Source organism: Cebus imitator, unplaced genomic scaffold (genome assembly GCF_001604975.1).
Source record: "Cebus imitator isolate Cc_AM_T3 unplaced genomic scaffold, Cebus_imitator-1.0 Scaffold469, whole genome shotgun sequence".
NCBI lineage: Eukaryota > Metazoa > Chordata > Mammalia > Primates > Cebidae > Cebus > Cebus imitator.
Window position 1 is genome coordinate 741,559 of NW_016107784.1, and position 18,860 is coordinate 760,418.

Here is an 18,860-nt window from a genome sequence, read left to right on the forward strand (position 1 = left end):
TTGGTCAGGCTGGTCTTGAACTCCCAACTTCAAGGTGATCCGCCCGCCTTGGCCTCCAAAGTGCTTGGATTACAGGCTGAGCCACCACGCCGGGCCTTCATGTCTCCTTTAAAAGAGATCAGGTTAAAACAACAATTTTCACTTTGTCTCTGTCTACTGGTATACTAGTCTATGCTTTTATTTTCAATCTCTACTAGTTCCTATCTTCTCCATTGCTTGTTTTTGCATTACTCCCTGGACAGGCTTAAATAACTTGTTTGTCTAGAGATCTGACCTGAGCTGACCACAATTCTGCTTTTGCTCTGATTTAGCATTCTCTCTCTTGATTTTGTGTCATATTATATTTTATATTGGTATAGTTCTTCTTTTTGTCTTTGCTCCTCCCATTTCAGAACTCTTGATTCAAAGGCATGCCACTGGAATCTAGAAATTTATACAGGCAAAGGAATGGAAAGAAACAAAGAGAAGGGAGCACAGGATTGTTAATGGTCAAGACCAGAACGTGATTAGGGGTGCATAAAAACGAGACAGAGGAGAAAAAAAGAGGCTTTTAATCTACATTACCTCCAGACAGCTAAGAAGAATGTGTTCTTTTATTGGACCTTCAAGTGACTCAATCCTTAGGTTTGTGTTTCTCTGTCTCTGAGGGGAACTGGAAACAAATGTTGATGTCTTATAGCCACTTCTTCTCCTTTGCTCTTTTATGATCAAATGCATCTTAAATTAACTATTGGGGAAGTTCTCTGAGCCTTTATCCTGTTTCTCAATGTCCATTTCATCACTGGCTATAACTATAACTGTCTTGTCACTTTAAAAATCCCTGTTCAGTTTGAACCCATTGTTTAGAGTTTTTATGGAGGCTCTATTATGAAGGCATGTTTGGTTACATCATTAGCTATTCGTGATTGAACTCAGCAACCAACCCCTATCCTAAAGTGGTCTTGGGGAACATCAGAAGTAACCTCATGAGCATAGGCACCAGGCTTGGATAAAGGGTCTTGTTACGAATAATAAAAGACACTCTTTTCATCTTAAAAAATTTTTTTTAAATGTTCAACTAGGTAACTATTGTTACTTTTTTTCTTTCGTCTTTATTGCCCTGGAACTATTTCAGAAACTGGGAACAAAAACCAAATAGATAACATAAGATGTTTCTTGCACCTTTATGACTCTAGAGCATGATTGAGAAGCTGAGGACAAAACCCAAATATTATAACAAAAGATGCTCATTTCTGTCAACCAGGTAGTTTTAGGGTTTCAGAAGCTCTGTGATAAACAAAAATGAAATATACATGTTTCTTATTATATCACAAGTTCAATATTCCTAATAGATTTTCTTGTATTTAAGACTGTTTGCTTGAGAATGTGGAAATGCTTGTGATGTTAATAGAGTGATCTACATTTTAGAGACTGTATGTAAATGATGAAGTGTTTGAAAGCCCTTGGGTAATGATTGGAGGAAGCCAAAATAACCCTCTCTAAGATAACTGCATGTTATTGAGCTGAAAAAGGTAGCCATTAGGAGAACATTCTTCCCCTCCTTCTGCTTGCCTGATGGCAGAACAACAATTCACAAAGATGAAGTTCTTTCTGCCCTTCTTTCCACTTTTCCCAGCTAAGGATTAGCTCCTTTACAATACTTGTAAAAGAATTTAAAAGCAGACATTACTCTTCCCATACAAATGTCTTCCTGTATTTCATTTCCTTTTGGAATCCTGAAGATACTCTCTTCTTTGTCTTTTCACTGTCATCCTAAAGGAAGTAGCTGAAGTCACATTCATACAGAGTTTATTTGGGCCAAGGCTGAGGACAGCTTCTTGGGAAAACACTTCCAAGTTGCCTTGGTAAGTGGACTGGAGAATAAAGGAGAGACTGAAGATTTTAAAGAAAAAAACAAAAGAATCTGTGAAATCACGGAACCAGCCCAAATGTCCATCAGTCAATGAGTGGATAAAGAAAGTGTGGTATAAATATGTGATGGAATACTACTCAGCCATAACAAGGAATCAACAGCATTTGCACTGACCCAGATGAGATTGGAGACTATTATTCTAAGCGAAGTACCTCAGGAATGGGAAACCAAACATTTTATTTTCTCGCTGATATGGGGAGCTAAGCTATGATGACGCAGAGGCATAAGATTAATACAGTAGACTTTGGGGACTGGGGCGGAAGAATGGAAGAGGGACGAGGGATAAAAGACAATAAATATGGTACAGTGTATACTGCTTCGGTAATGGGTGCAAAAAAATCTCACAAATCACCGCTAAAGAAAGAACTTACTTATGTAACCAAATACCACCTGTATCCGCAATAACTTATGGAAAAATAAATTAAAAGTAAAAAAAGAATGAATCAGGAGAGGGAGTGATTTGAAAAGTTATTCATTAGTAAATTATCATTGATTTACAGAAACCACATTGATTAGTAATTGGCTATACACTGTGAAACTGAAGGGTTCAGTTAGTCTAGAAGCCACATAACATGTGGCTTCAAGAGGTAATTGTTGAGCTCAAGGTGGCAGTGAGGCATGACTCTTGTCAAGTCTCTCTCATGATTCCACTCTGGACTTGATAGTTTCAAGGGGCTCACATTTCTCAAATAAAAAGTTTGTTTCCTTTCTCACCACCCCATAAGATTTATGGCTCTTTGTTAAAATACTATTTAAGCAAGGCCTATAAGCCACTGCCTTGAAAGAGAGGAATACATTTGAACTGCCTTCTCTCCTGAGTGATGGGTACAGCACACATTAATAAACACCTGGTTTTTCTCTTGTTTCTCTAACTTTTGTTTTCAGGGGAGTGTCTCTATTGAGAATCTATGAGGACGAGAAAACCAACTATATGTTCTGTGCTACAGTATCAAATTTATGAAGCCTGTTTCTGATTTTATATCACTTCAGCTCCCTTTCACCTAGTCAGGGAGACTACAAAATATCACTGACATCTGCCTAGTATTAGTCTTGATGCAGTAAGAACGTTTCATCACCTATGCAGACTGATTTCAGAATGTTTCATTTTGCAGACTTCATTCAATCAGACTTGTACTTACTTCCTAGGACACTGTTTAACACATGGATTAAGGCTTGCATAAAATAAGTAACCAATGTAAAGGTTAGCTAGGGAGTACTTAATTTAACCAAGGTCTCCAAATAGATTTCTTTTAGAGGATATAAAATGTTCTATTTTGCATGCCAGAATGAATAGGAATCAGAGAGAGAAATTTTATATGAGGAACTGAAGAAATGATCTAAGTATTCTTGCCAAAGTTCTCACAAACGGTTTTCGATATGTTTCTTAATTCCTCTTTCTCCACCCACCCTGTCACCCCCATGTATTGAAATCACTGGAAACTTTAGTTGTAACTGTGACTTCTTCTTTTGAGGTACACTTAATATTGGAAGTCTCTTAGTCCTATGAGTGGGTGTGTAGCAGTTTGTCTCTGAGCTCTGGTTTCTTTAAATGAAGCTGAGTCTCTGGGCAACATCTTTAATGAGAGAGATACAAAGGTTCCTGGACCCTCTCAACACAGGGAGCCTGCGTAAGGATGCAAGAGCGGCAACTTCAAGGTACAGGCGAGTATTTTCTCAGTGTCCGAGGAGGAAGTGTATGATGTAATAAGATCACCTGGAGAGAAGTAGCTAAAGAACAGGCTGAAGAGCTACTGATTTGACAGATGTAGCAGGCCCAAAGGAGGTTTGTATTAGATTTTCTTGAAAGTTTAGGGAGACAGAAAAGATTTACGTGATAGAAGGTAAATAGAGAAAGTATTGATTATTAGATAACTGCTCCTAAAAGTCTTTTGAGGCCGGGCGCGGTGGCTCACGCCTGTAATCCCAGCACTTTGGGAGGCCGAGGTGGGTGGATCACGAGGTCAAGAGATCAAGACCATCCTGGTCAACATGGTGAAACCCCATCTCTACTAAAAATACAAAAAATTAGCTGGGCATGGTGGCGTGTGCCTGTAATCCCAGCTACTCAGGAGGCTGAGGCGGGAGAATTGCCTGAACCCAGGAGGCGGAGGTTGCGGTGAGCCGAGATCGCGCCATTGCACTCCAGCCTGGGTAACAAGAGCGAAACTCCGTTCAAAAAAAAAAAAAAAAAAAGAATCTTTTGACTAATTTTGTAATCCAGACAGCAGCATTCTTTCCAATTACCCTGAGATTTTTTTTGTACTTTCTTTTCTCTTTTTTTTTTTGGTAAGAAGAAAGCTTCCCATTTTTAATGCATGAAAATTTGACTTTAGCTTCAACCCTTTGCATGTCGATGAATAATGTTTAAAAATTTTTTTTATTAAAATTTTTTATGGATACAAAAGTTGTGCATATTTATAGGGTACATGTGATATTTTGATACAAGAATATGATGTGTAATGATAACATCTGGAAAATTAGATTATCCCTCACCTCAAATATTCATCATTTCTTTGTGTTGGGAACATTCCAAATCTCTTTTAGGTACTTTGACTTATACAATAAATGACTGTTGGGCCTGGCACAGTGGCCCACACCTGTAATCTCAGCATTTTGGAAGGCTGAGGTGGGTGGATCACTTGCGGTCAGGAGTTCCAAACCAGCCTGGCCAACATGGTGAAATACCCATCTCTACTAAAAAGACAAAAATAAGCCAGAGATGGTGGCATGTGCCTGTAATCCCAGCCACTCAGGAGGCTGATAGGAAGAACGGCTTCAACCCGGGAGACAGAGGTTGCAATGAGCCAAGATTTCCTCACTGCACTCTAGCCTGGATGACAGAGTGGGACTCCATGCCAAAAAAAAAAAAAAAATATTCTTACCTACAATTGTCCCACTGTGCTAAGGGACACTAGATTTCATTTCTTCTATCTAATTGTTTTTTTGTACCCATGAAGCAACCCTTCTCTATCTTCTCTTCCCCATTACCCTTCCTGACCTCTGGTAACCACCATTCTATTCACTGTCTCCACGAGATCAATTTTTTAGCTCCCACATATGAGTCAGAACATGCAATGTTTGTCTTTCTGTGTCTGGCTCATTTCACTTAACATGGTGTCCTCCAGTTCCATCTATGTTGTTGCAAATGGCAGGATTTTATTCTTTTTTATGATGGAATAATATGCCATTGTATACATTTTACTGCATTTTCTTTTTCCATTCATCTGTTTAGATAGACAGGTTGATTTTGTATTTTGGCTACTGTGAATAGTGCTGCAATAAACACGGGAGTGCAGATATCTCTTGGATATACTGAAGAAACCAAATGTCAACACAGGGATATGAGAAATGGGAGACAAAAGTGATGTTTTGAGAAAGGAGATAAATGGAAATACATAATAGTTAAGAAGAAGGAATAAAGATGTGGAAATTCCAGTCGATTGTGCATGTGTTTTACCTGGATTCTTTTGGGCCACAGAGCTACCACCTGGCTATTTATTCTAAGGGAGTTCGTAAGATCTCTTTCTGCTTTAAGTTTTTAATTGCTCTAAGGTTCTTCATCCAGTTTGTTTATTACTGCAAGCTTTCTGGGGATTTTGGCTCCCTGGCCCCCTGGTAACTGCGTTTATTGTCTTCCTGATTGAACAGAGAAAGGAGGCTGGTGGTCCCTGAAACACTGGTCTGCGGCTGGGATTCTCATTGCACTCCTCAGTGCTTGCTTCATTGTGAGCTGTGTGGGTAAGTTCCTCACTAAGCTGCTATTTTCCTTGCTTGCCTTCCCTTGAATATTGGTTTCCTAGGATATATTCTCCTTTGCCCCATGAATATGTCAGCTCTTACTTGGAATACTAGCCTTTCCTTGATTTCTCCTTTTCCTTTTGTTATTTTTCCTCTATCTTTTGAAAATCGAATTCTTGTAGATTTACTTTACCTGGTTTTGTTAGCATTTTCTGAATCATGGCCTCACATATCCATGTTGTCACTGTAGCCATCATCTAAGACACCAGCTTTCAGGACTGGGTTCACCAGCAATCCTGCGTTTTTCTAATCACAAAAGTCCTGTATTGGGAGTGCAATTCTCATTGCTGTCATAAGTGTAGTATTTTATATTGGGTTATTTGCTTCGGCCCTTATGCAGATCTTTTCTAGTGTGAGAGTAAAAAGTATTCAAATGAAATAATGGAGATAAAGAGAATAAAAGATTTCTTTCCTCTTCTGCTTTCATCTGAGCACGTCTCAGGCTCATTGTGTGAGAAGTCTTTAAGACCTTTTTCCTCTCCGATTCACAATTTGAATTTCTATTCACTGATAAGGTGATTAAAAATAGTTATTGAATAGTCTGGGAGGGAGTAAAAGTGACTTCCCCTGTCAATCGGGTCATGGCTGTAGTTCCCTCAGGGATTTAGATAAATCTGACAATATTCAGTAAAATACAAGTAATTAGCACCAAAGTTGGAATCTGTTTTGCTTTTTATAATCAAGTGCAAGAGAGAAGGGAGTTTAAGAATAGTTATTTCATAAAAAGAAACATAAATTCAGGACCTCAAAATATGGACTAAAGAGCAGGGTAGAAAGATTTGACTGTATTGAGTTTTAGTTATAGAAGGACAAAAAAGAAATGTGTGAAGAATCCGATCAGATTCTGTGAGATAAAAGATCCTGCTGAATGTGTACATTAACATAAAAGTTAACGTTCATTTGAGACATTCAAAATATCTTTATAAGTGTTTAAAGTTTCCCCTTTGTTGTTACTTAGCCCATATGTTTATGTGTGGCTACTTGAAGCTAGTATTATTTAGAAAACATCAAAATAACCTGTGTGCTTGCATCAAGGTTATTAAGGCTGAAGAGAAGCAGACATCCAGTGAGTCAATAAATATTTATTGATGACTTTGTGACAGTTACTTTTTTAGGTGTTTGCAATTAAAAAAAAATTTTTAGTTTTCGCCTTCAGATTTCCTCCTTATTTTTTTAATAATAAAATATTTAAAAATCATTATTTTAAAAATTTGTGGGTACATAGTAGGTGCATATATTTACGAGGTATATGAGATGTTTTGATACAAGCATGCAACGTGAAATAAGCACGTTATGGAGAATGGAGTATTTAGCCTCCCGAGCATTTGTCCTATCCTTTAAGTTGTGTTTGTGCTTAATTGTAGGAAACAGGGAGAATCTCTGTCCACGTGTATGGAGCCTACATCCTAGTGGTGAAAAGACCAAACAATTAAATGGGAGATAGGTATATAAAAGCAAATAAGATAAAATGAGTACGAGCAAATAATAATTTGGCATGGTCTTTACTGGGCTTGCAGAGAGAAAGAGTGGTGGGGTCAGAGGTTAGTCAGCACTGTACAGATATAGAGCCTGAGGCTCCGTAGCAAAATAATAGATGGGCACTAATCCTTCTTCTTCCTTCACAGTAACTTACCATTTTACACATGGCAAAACTGGCAAGAGTCTGTCTGATCTACACTCATGTCATTCAAGTCTCACTTGCGTCAGTGAAGGGACAAAGATGACAGGTAAAGCTTTAAAATGCTTAAATAGATTTTCTTATTTCTCAGGGAGAGATCAGGGTTGAGTTCAAAGTTGGTCTATTCTATTGTGCATTTGTGTGTGTATGTTTTATTAAGGTTTCTGCTTGGATATTTTCATGATTTCTCTAAACATACATGTTCATATCAGGCTCTAGACATGCCCCCAAAACAATTTCTTCTTCAGCTTTTTGAGCTTGGTAAATACTATAAACCTACATGCATGTAATTTGCTCAGGTCAACCCTGGAAATTATTCATAACAATTCTCAGTTTTTACATTCTCCTCACCCTCCATCAAATGCATAAAATACTTTCTTTGATATTTAAGTTTCCCAATTAATACTACCTATCTCCATCCGAAATACCAGCTTTATTACTGGTTAAATTGGTTCAGGATGAGACTGATCCCTGTCTAAAATATACTGTTGTTAACTTCATATGTGGAGAGTTGGCAGAGTTGAATTTAGGATCATGGTTAGTGCATTAGTCAGCTTTCATGCTGCGGATAAGACATAACCCAAGACTGGGCAATTTACAAAAGAAAGAGGTTTATTGGTTTCAGAGTTCCACGTGGCTGGGAGACCTCACAATCATGGTGGAAGGTGAAAGTCACGTCTCAGGTGGCAGCAGATAAGAGAAGAGAGACTGAGAGCCAAGTGAAACGAGTTTCCTCTTATCAAACCATCAGATCTTGTGAAACTTACTCACTACCACGAGAACAGTATGGGGGAACCACCCCCGTGATTCAGTTATCTCCCACAGGGTAACTCCCACAATTCAAGATGAGATTTGGGTGGAAACAGAACCAAACCGTATCAGGCAGCTTCATGAAAAAGGAAAAGAGGCTTTCCGCCTGGCGGCAGCTGTCACTTAACCAAGATGGGCGCAGATAAGCACATCCAGGAGTTACAGAGAAAGAGGCAGTCTGATGTCCTGTGCTTCCTTTGGAGGGTCTGCTGCTGGCAGCACCAACAGCTCTGCTCTCCACAGGTCTCCCCGCCCCGCCCGCCCGCCCAGATAAAGCGTAGACTGGGCTACAAGGACAAGCAAGGTTACGTTATACATAGGATTGGTAGGCCAGGCGTGGTGGCTCACACCTGTAATCCAAGCACTTTGGAGGCCAAGGCGGGCGAATCACCTGAGGTCGGGAGTTCAAGACCAGCCTGACCAACATGGTGAAACCCCATCTTTAAAAAAAAAATGTTCTTCACATGTACCCCCAAACCTAAAATGCAATAAAATAAATAAATGGAAAAAAAAAAGAAATTATAAAGATTTAAATAAATGAGGAGACATCCATGTTTAAGAAAAAAAAAAAAGGATTCGTGTTCGTCCTGGTGGCTGAAAACGTCCAGTTCCTGTGTGTAACTTAGGGCAAGCCTGTCCCTCACGGTGTTAACCAGCTGAAGTTTGCTCCAAGCCTTCAGTCTGCTGCAGAGGAGCACGCTGGACGACGCTGTGGGGCTCTGAGAGTCCTGAATTCTCACTGGGTTGGTGAAGATGCCACATAAAAAATTTTTGAGCTTATCCTCATTGATCCATGCTATAAAGCTATCGGAAGAAATCCTGACACCCAGTGGATCTGCAAACCAGTCCACAAGCACAGGGAGACGCGCAGGCTGACATCTGCAGCCCGAAGGAGCCATGGTCTTGGAAAGGGCCGTAAGTTCCACCACACATTTGTGGTTCTCGTCCGCAGCTTGGAGAAGGCGCAATACTCTGCAGCTCCAGTCTTACTCCTGATATCAGTAAACTTTGTAAACTTCATATCTAATAAATAATTTAGGACATTCAAAAAAAAAAAAAAAAAAGGGAAAGAGAAGGAAATAGTGGTCTTTATGGCTTCCAAAGTAAAGAAATGTAATCTAGACAGATGTCGGACTCTTGCTATTTCAAAAACCAATTAATTCCTCTGCTTTTATTGAGAAGCCTGTGAAAATTGAAGAGAGGAAGAAGCTTCTTTGTACTTCCAGGAGATTCAGGAATTTTCTTTTTGGTATTTGTCGAGAACATGGTACATGGGAGATGTAAAGGATGTTTTTTGTTTGTTTGTTTGTTTTTGTGTTTTTTTTTTTTTAACTTTCCCCAGCTTACATCATGCTGAGGGTTTTTTAGTGAAACAGGTTGGAGCTGACTCTTCTTGTCGGGGGGTGGGGTGGGGGGATCATAATTGTATCAGGATAGCCTTCCTCCCACCTATGTGGAACACTGCTTCAACAACTAGCATTTGAATGCATATTATCCTGGAAGCAGCAATGGGCACCTTAGCTTTTGCCTTCAGAATGCTCTGAAATGGGACAGAGATGGATATTAATTCAATTAACTCTATATCCATCTGGCATAAGAGACTGTTAATTTGCCCCCTAAGTATATCCCATGTGAAATTATGACCAGCCAACCTGTCCAATACAACTACTTAAAGTTACAGAAAAGCTTATGTGGTAAAATACGATTATTTTATATAATACCATGTCAGCCAATAAAAGTACTCTAATTTTAACAACATCCTTTCAAATTATCATTACAATGAAAAATAAAAAGTCCAAACACAAAATTTCCTTTTGATTAAGGGTAAGAATAATTGAATCCAAGAATAATTGAAGAATAGTTAAAGAATAATTGGAATCCACACTGTACCTTCTTCAGTTTGTTTCCCACTCGGTCTCAGCGTGTGGAGACGTTCAGCCGCATAGGAACAGCTAGAGTTCCCTCAGTTCACTTGCACTCTGCTTAGACCAGCTTGTTTTTAATTATTTTGCTTGTCAACCCCCAAAAAGGATTTTGAAAACATACGTACTCTCCTATACAGTTTAATTTGACATTAAATTTTTCATCATGCTATAGAAGCAAAAGCTTTAATTTCTGGAACATTGTAAATGTTGACTTTAAAAAACCAAACTGTCATTTCTCTTTTAAAACGTATTTACTTGTGTGCAAATACTATTACCAAGTGTTAACCCCATCATCTATTGAAACAATAATAAACATGTATTATTTAACAGTTGGATGTTTTACATCATTCGTCTATCCCCTTGAGCTAAAATTTACATGATGCTTTCCTCATCTGTAAAAATATGTAGATAATCAAAAAATATTTTGCTTTCCTGTGGACCATTAGGCTTCAAGTGTTATAAAATGTGCTCTGGATTGATTTATTATCATAATTATTATCAGGACATAATAGCAAAACATCACAAATTTATTATTAACTTTGATAAATCATTAATAATAAAGAAAAAGTATTGGAAGTCTAAGTCTTAATGAGATGAATGAAACTTTTAAAAAGTTATCAAATGTAACTATAATATTATTGCTAACATATTCAACATCAATTCAACTCCTATTTTCCAGTTTAACAACATTAACTGAAAAATCTTGCTTACCTTAATCAGTGGATAAGAATGAAAAAATTTTGTTTGAATGTAGCTCAATTTTTGATATTCTTTCAGCATTATCTGCTTAAGATTATATAGTAATTTATTGCCAAAAATTATTTATAATGGTTTGCAAACTGAGAATTTGGTCAGGTTACCCCCAGTGTTGTTGAAAGTAAAGAATAAGAAATATTGTAGAATAATTTTGCAAGAGATTTGTTATTTCTCAGTCAGTAGTTGTTTGCTTTCTCAAAAGTATACCCAAAAGCGTTCTAACAAGGCTTATCAAATGATTATGATTTTCATCTGTTACTTTCTACACTTGCAAAGTAACTTGATCAGCTCATTATACTCAGCATAAACTGAGAAAATAAAATATAATTAATGTTGGTTATACCTTTTCGACAGATGCTTTTATTGATCACAGCTGTCAATATTTTTTGTCAACCTTCGAGTGGCAATTTCATATGTTCAGCTTATGAAAAATTTTTGGCATATATATCTCAGTTGGCAAAGTCAGGCAAATTTGACTTTTAAAAATTCAAATCATATGTTAACACATACGTTGGGACATATTAAAACAATCATTAATAGTGAGCAGAATGCACAATGAAAGTATATTTCTAAAAGCAGCCAACATGCAAACAATATAGAGGTGGTTAATCTATTATATTCATTTTATAACATTATAAAAGGAAGAATAAGCTTTCTGGGTTTTAATCATTGAATATGTAATGATGTAATAACGTAAAAAGGAATAAAATAGAACTATGTGTGATAACATGGATGAATATTAGCAATGCAAAATAAAAAAAATAAGCCCAAGAAGATCACATATATTATAATTACTGTTTCAAATTTCAAAAACCAACAAATCTAAACAATTTACTATTTAGGCATACATAGATATTTGTTTAAATTATATGAAATCAAAATCATATTGATTTTAAGTATAATGAAAATATATCAGTGGATTTATATATGACGAGCTATGGATTTCTTTAATCCTAGGATAGTGGCAAACTGGTACTTGTAAGGGGACGGGAGAGAACTGCTAATTGTTTAAGACGCTTAAGCACTTAATATGGTGGGAACATTAGTAATAGGTAACATTTATTGAGCAATTATTCTACGTTAAGCATCTTTTAAAATGCTTTATACTTATTATGTGATTAAATCCCCCTGTGAGGTTGGCCCTATTATTATTTCCATTTTGGAAAGGCAATAATTGAGGCTCAAGGAGGTTACGAATTTGCCCAAAGACATACCTGATAAATTGGGGAGCCAGAATTCTAAAGAGGCATAATTCTAATTCTCATAACTAACCTGTGAGTAGTTATCATTTTAAAAACCTAAGGCCCTGTGGCTTGTGAAAGATTACGGAGCAGAATTGAGTTTCTAGGTTCGTCTGTGTTCGTCATTTAAAACTGTAGGAGGACTTGGTGCTCATAATGCATAAGGGACATGAAAAACAAAACTCAATCGTAATTTTTTTTTTTTTTAAAGAAAACCCAGAGAAATTCTGCTGGTAACTTTAATACATACTGAGGACTTAATGCTAAAGAATGTTTATTTGAAATCAATTCTAGGACCCCAAATTATGTAATTCAGGAAACAGCAAAAACATGAATTAAGAAACTGTCTGTAGAAAGCAACCACAGATCATTAATCTTATTTATCTCATCTTGCACTCACTCTTTTTTTTTTTTTATGTAACACAAAAATAGCCTGGGAATGTTGTCCAGCTTCTTGGAAGCCATTTGGTTCCAGTTGCTATTTCATTTCTAGCGAAGAGAAGTTTTGGTCTAAGAGTGAGCAGAACTGTGCTGAGATGGGAGCGCATTTGCTTGTGATCAACACGGAAGCAGAGCAGGTACTGCTTTCATTTTTAAATTATTTAATTGCAGAAAAAACACATAACATAAAATTTACTGTCATAACCATTTTTAAGTGTGCAGTTCAGTAGTGTTTACTATTTTCACATTGCTGTGTAATAGATCTCTAGAACTTTTTCATCTTGCAAAACGGAGCTCTCCACCCATTGAACAGCAGCTGTCCATCTCCCCATTCCTGAAAGCCCTGGGAATCACTTCTCTACTTTTGTTTCTATGAGACCATTTTAAACACTTTATATAAGTGAAATTATACAGTATGTGTCATTTTTTGTATAACCTATTTTATTTAGTATTATATCCTCAAAATTAATCTGTGTTCTAGTATATGACAGGACTTTCTTTCACTCCAGGGCTGAATAACATTCCATTGTATATACATCTCACACTTTCTTTTTGTTTCTTTGTTTTATTTAAGGTGTACACTGTGATGATTTGATATACATATATATTGTGAAATGGTTACCACAATCAGGCTAATTAATATATCCATACATCATATATTTAACCTTCTTTTTCTCTTTTTTTGTGGTGAGAATTCGTTAAGATGCCACACTTCCATTCATTTACTTGTCAATTGTCATTTAGGTTGCTTCCACTCTGTGGCTATTGTGAATAATTCTGCCATAAATGTGGGTGTGCAAATAATCTTTTAGAGTTCCCGTTTTCAATTCTTTGGACATATACCCATAAATGGGATTTCTGGATCACATGGTAGTTCTATTTTTAATTTTTTGAGGAAGCTTCATACTATTTTGATACTGACTGCACCATTTAATATCACCAGCAAGAGTACCCAAGGGTCTCACTTCACATTCTTGTCAACACTTGTTATTTTGTTTTGTTTTGCTTTTTGAATAGTGGCAATCCTAATGGAGGTGAGGAAATATCTCATTGTAATTTTGATTTGCATTCCTTTAATAATCAATAATGTTGAACAACATTTTTGTTTTTTTGAGACAGCGTCTCACTCTGTCACCCAGGCTGGAGTGCAGTGGCAGTGATCTTGGCTCACTGCAACCTCCGCCTCCCAGGTTCAAGCAATTCTCTGCCTCAGGCTCCTGAGTAGCTGGGATTACAGGCATCCGCCACCATGCCTGGCTAATTTTTGAATTTTAGTAGACACAGGGTTTCACCATCTTGGCCAGGCTGATCTCGAACTCCTGACCTTGTGATCCACACAGCTTGGCCTCCCAAAGTGCTGGGTGCAAGCCACCACACCCTGCTGAGCAATATTTTAAATGTACTGTTGACAATGTATGTATCTTCTTTGGAGAAATGTCTATTCAAGTACCGTGCCCAGTTTTTAACTGGGTTGTTTTATTGTTGTTGAGTTGGAGGCATTACTTATATATTCTTGATATTAACTCCTTACCAGATATATGATTTGCATGTATTTTCTTTCATTTCATAGGATTTTTATTAGTTGATTGTTTCTTTTTTTTTTTTTTTGAGACGGAGTTTTGCTCTTGTTACCCAGGCTGGAGTGCAATGGCGCGATCTCGGCTCACCGCAACCTCTGCCTCCTGGGTTCAGGCAATTCTCCTGCCTCAGCCTCCTGAGTAGCTGGGATTACAGGCACGCACCACCATGCCCAGCTAATGTTTTGTATTTTTAGTAGAGACAGGGTTTCACCATGTTGACCAGGATGGTCTCGATCTCTTGACCTCGTGATCCACCCGCCTCGGCCTCCCAAAGTGCTGGGATTACAGGCTTGAGCCACCGCGCCCGGCCGATTGTTTCTTTTGCTTTGTAGAAATTTTTTAGTTTGATGGAGTTCCATTTTTCTATTTTTTTTTTTTTTTTTTTTTGCTTTTGCTCCCTATGATTTTGGTTTCATATCCAATATACTGCCAATTTCAATGTCATGAATCTTTTTGCTTATGTTGTTTTTTCCAGGGGTTTTACAGTTTTAGGCCTTTGTTTAGGTCTTTAAAACATTTTGAGTTAATTTCTGTATATGATGTTAGGTAAGGATTCAACTTGATTCTTTTGCCTGTGGATACCCAGTATTTCTAGCATCATTTGTTAAAGAGATTGTTCTTTCCCCATTGTGTGGTCTTGGCAACTTTTGGAGATTATTTGACCATATGTGTGAGAGTTTATTACTGGACTCTATCCTCTTACATTGGTCTCTATGTCTGTCTTTATGTCAGCACTGCACTGTTTCAATTACTGTAGCTTTGGAACATATTTTGAAATCAGGAAGTGTGAGGCAACCAAATCTGTTATTTTTCAAGGTTATTTTGGTTAGTAGGGATTTCATAATATTCCATATGAATTTTAGAATTTTTTTCTTTCTGCAAAAAATAACATTGGGATTTATGGTAGGGATCACACTGAATTATTAGATTGCATTTCAACTATATTAACCCTATCAGTCCATAAGCATGAGATGTATTTCCATTGATCTGTGTCTTCTTTGGTTTCCTTTATCAATGTTTTATAGTTTTTATAGCACAAGTGCTTTGCCTTCTTGGTTAAGATTATTTCTAAGTATTTTATAATTTTTGATGCTACTTTATTTATTTATTTTGCTTTTTTTTTTTCATGAAATTTCACTCTGTCACCCAGGCTGGAGTGCAGTGGCATGATCTCGGCTCACTGAAACTTCTGCCTCCCAAATTAAAATGATTCTCCCACCTCAGCCTCCCCAGTACCTGGGATTAGAGGCATATGCCGCAATGCCCAGCTAATTTTTTGTATTTTTAGTAGAGATGAGGTTTTACCATGTTAGCCAGGCTGGTCTCAAACTCCTGACCTCAAGTGATCTGACCACCTCAGCCTCCCAAAGTTCTGGGATTACAGGCATGAGCCACCACATCTGGCCTTGATGTTACTTTAAATGGAATTATTTTCTCAATTTTCTTTTTAGTTTTTTTTTTAGCATTTAGAAATGATAATAATTTTCTCTACATTGATTTTGCATTCTGAAACCACTGAATTTGCTTGTGATATCTAACAGATTTTTTGTTTAATATTTAGGGTTTTTTATATGTAAGATTATGTCATCTGTGAACAGAGACAATTTTACTTCTTACTTTCTGATTTGGATTATTTTTATCTCTTTTTCTTGCCAAGTTGCTCTGGATAGACATTCTAGTACTATGTTGAAAAGAAGTGATGAGAATAGGCATTCTTGCCTTGTTCTGATCTTAGAGAAAAGCTTTTAATTTCTCAAAATTTAGTATGACCCAGGGATGCAAGGATGGTTTAACATCTGCAAGTCAATAAATGTGATACACCATATAAACAGAATTAAAAACAAAATCACATAATTATCTTGATAGACACAGAAAAAGCATTTGACAAAACTCAGCATCCCATTATTATTAAAACCCTCGTTAAAATCTCATCTATATCAAAACCCACAGCCAACATTATACCCCACAGGGAAAAGTTAAAAGCATTCCCCCTATGAACTGGAACAAGACAAGGATACCCACTCTCACCACTTTTATTCAACATAGTACTGGAAGTCCCAGCCAGAGCAATCAGACAAGAGAGAAAAACAAAGGGCATCCAAATTGGTGATGAGGAAGTCAAACTGTCACTGCTAGCTGATGATGTGATTATATACCTAGAAAACCTTAAATACTCATCCAAAAAGTCCCTAGAACTGATAAATAAATTCAGCAAAATTTCAGGATACAAAATTACTGTACTCAAATCAGTAGCTTTGCTATACACTAACAGTGACCATACTGAGAATCAAATCAAGAACTCAACCCCTTTTACAATAGCTGCAAAAACAAAAATACTTAGGAATATACTTAACCGAAGAGGTGAAAGACCTCTCTAAGGAAAACTGCAAAACACTGCTGAAAGAAGTAACAGATGACACAAGCAAATGGAAACACAACCTATGCTCATCAGTGGTTAGAATCAATTCTGTTAAAATGACCGTATTTCCAAAAGTGATCTACAAATTCAATGTAATTTCCATCAAAATACCACCATCATTCTTCACAGAACTAGAAAAAAAAAATCCTAAAATTCATATGGAACCAAAAAGGAGCCTGCATAGCCAAAGCAAGACTAAGCAAAAAGGACAGACCTGGAGGCATTACATTACCTGATTCCAACTATGCTATAAGGCCATAGTCACCAAAACAACATGGTATTGCTATGAAAATATACACATAGACCAATGAAATAGAATAGAAAACCCAGAAATAAAGCCAAATACTTACAGTCAACTGATCTTCAACAAAGCAAACAAAAACACAAAGTGGGAAAAGGACATCCTATTCAACAAATGGTGGTGGGTTAATTGGCAAGCCACATGTAGAAGAATGAAACTAGACCCTCATTTCTTACCTTATAAAGAATCAACTCAAAATGGATCAAGGACTTAAATCTAAGACCTAGAACCATAAAAATTCTGGAAGATAACATTGGAAAAACCCTTCTAGACATTGGCTTAGGCTAAGACTTCATGACCAAGAACCCAAAAGAAATAATCAGCAGAGAAAGAACACAGCCGACAGAGCAGGAGAAAATCTTTGCAATCTATATATCTGACAAAGGACTAATATCCAGAATCTACAAAGAACTGAAACAAATCAGCAAGAAAAAAACCAAACAATCCCATCCAAAAAATGGGCTAAGGACATGAATAGACAATTCTCAGAAGAAGATATACAAATGACCAACAAACTTATGAAAAAATGCTCAACATCACTAATGATGAGGGAAATGCAAATCAAAACCACAATGTAATAACACCTTATTCCCCAAAGAATAGCCATAATCAAAACATCAAAATATAATAGATGTTGGTGTGGATGTGGTGAAAAGGGAACACTTTTACACTGTTGGTGGGAATGTAAACTAGTACAACCACTATGGAAAACAGTATGGAGATTCCTTAAAGAAGTAAAAATAGTTTAGTTTGTTTTAGCAACCCCACTACTGGGTATCTACTCAGGGGAAAAAAAGTCATTATATGAAAAAGATACTTGCACATGCATGTTTACATCAGCAAAATTTACAATTGAAAAAATATGGAACCAGCCTAAATGCCTATCAATGAGTGGATAAAGAAAATTAGGTGTGTGTGTGTGTGTGTGTGTGTGTGTGTGTGTGTATATATATATATATACACACACATATATGTATATATAAAATTTTATGGCTGAGTAGTAGTATGTTCTATGCTTTATATATATATAAATATTTTCTTTAAATATAATATATATATAATTTATTATATCTATATTTATATAGATCTCTAATATCTATATTTAGATAAAGAAAATGTTATATATATGTGTGTGTGTGTATATATATATAGCACAGAACTTAATACTACTCGGCCATAAAAAATGAAATAATGGCATCTGCAGCAACTTGGATGGAATTAGAGACCATTATTATAAGCAAAGTAACTCAGGAATGGAAAACCAAACACCGTATATTCTCACTCATAAGTGGGAGCTAAGCTATGTGGATGCAAAGGCATAAGAATAATATGATGGACTTTGGAAAGTCAGGGGAAACTGTGGGAGGTGGGTGAGGGATAAAAGACTACACATTGGGTACAGTGTACACTGCTTGGGTGATGAATGCACCAGAATCTCAGAAATCACCACTAAATAATTTATTTATGTAACCAAACACCATTTGTTCCCCCAAAGCCTATTGAAATTTTAAAAATTAAGTGTGACGTTAGTGGTGGGCTTTATATATATGACTTTTATCATGTTGAGATACTTTCCTTCTGTTCCTTGTTTGCTGAGTGTTTTTATTAGTAAAAGATGTTGGATTTTATCAAATGGTTTTTATGCATCAACTAAGATAATCATGAGGTTTTTGTTCTTAATATTCTTAATGTGGCTTATTCAATTGCTTTTCATATGCTGAATAATTTTTACATTCCAGAAATAAATCCCAGTTGGTCATTGTGTTTAATGCTTTCAGTATTGGAGTGGTTTGTAGTATTCTGCTGAGGATTTTTATATCGATATTCATCAGGCATATTAGTCTGTTGTTTTCTCATAGTATCTTTTTCTAGTTTTGATACCAGGAAAATGCTGGCCTCATCAAATGAGTTCAGAAATGTTTCCTACTCTTCAATTTTTTGATATTGTTTCAGGAGGATTAGTGTTAATTCTTTTTTTTTTTTTTTTTTTTTTTTTTTT

General features: G+C 36.5%; 1 protein-coding gene and 1 pseudogene across 1 annotated transcript in view; both read left to right on the plus strand.

The window, feature by feature from the left end:
* The first annotated feature begins 1,431 nt into the window (after positions 1-1,431).
* CLEC6A (C-type lectin domain containing 6A) overlaps positions 1,432-18,860 on the plus strand; it is a 38,806-nt gene continuing 21,377 nt past the window's right edge. The window contains exons 1-4 of the mRNA XM_017512314.2: positions 1,432-3,568; positions 5,561-5,650; positions 7,336-7,437; positions 12,553-12,698. Of these exons, the coding sequence (XP_017367803.1) occupies positions 3,547-3,568; positions 5,561-5,650; positions 7,336-7,437; positions 12,553-12,698 (360 nt within the window). The 5' untranslated portion in view covers positions 1,432-3,546. The remainder of the gene's footprint in view (positions 3,569-5,560; positions 5,651-7,335; positions 7,438-12,552; positions 12,699-18,860) is intronic.
* Positions 7,444-9,268, plus strand: LOC108291853 (annotated as a pseudogene).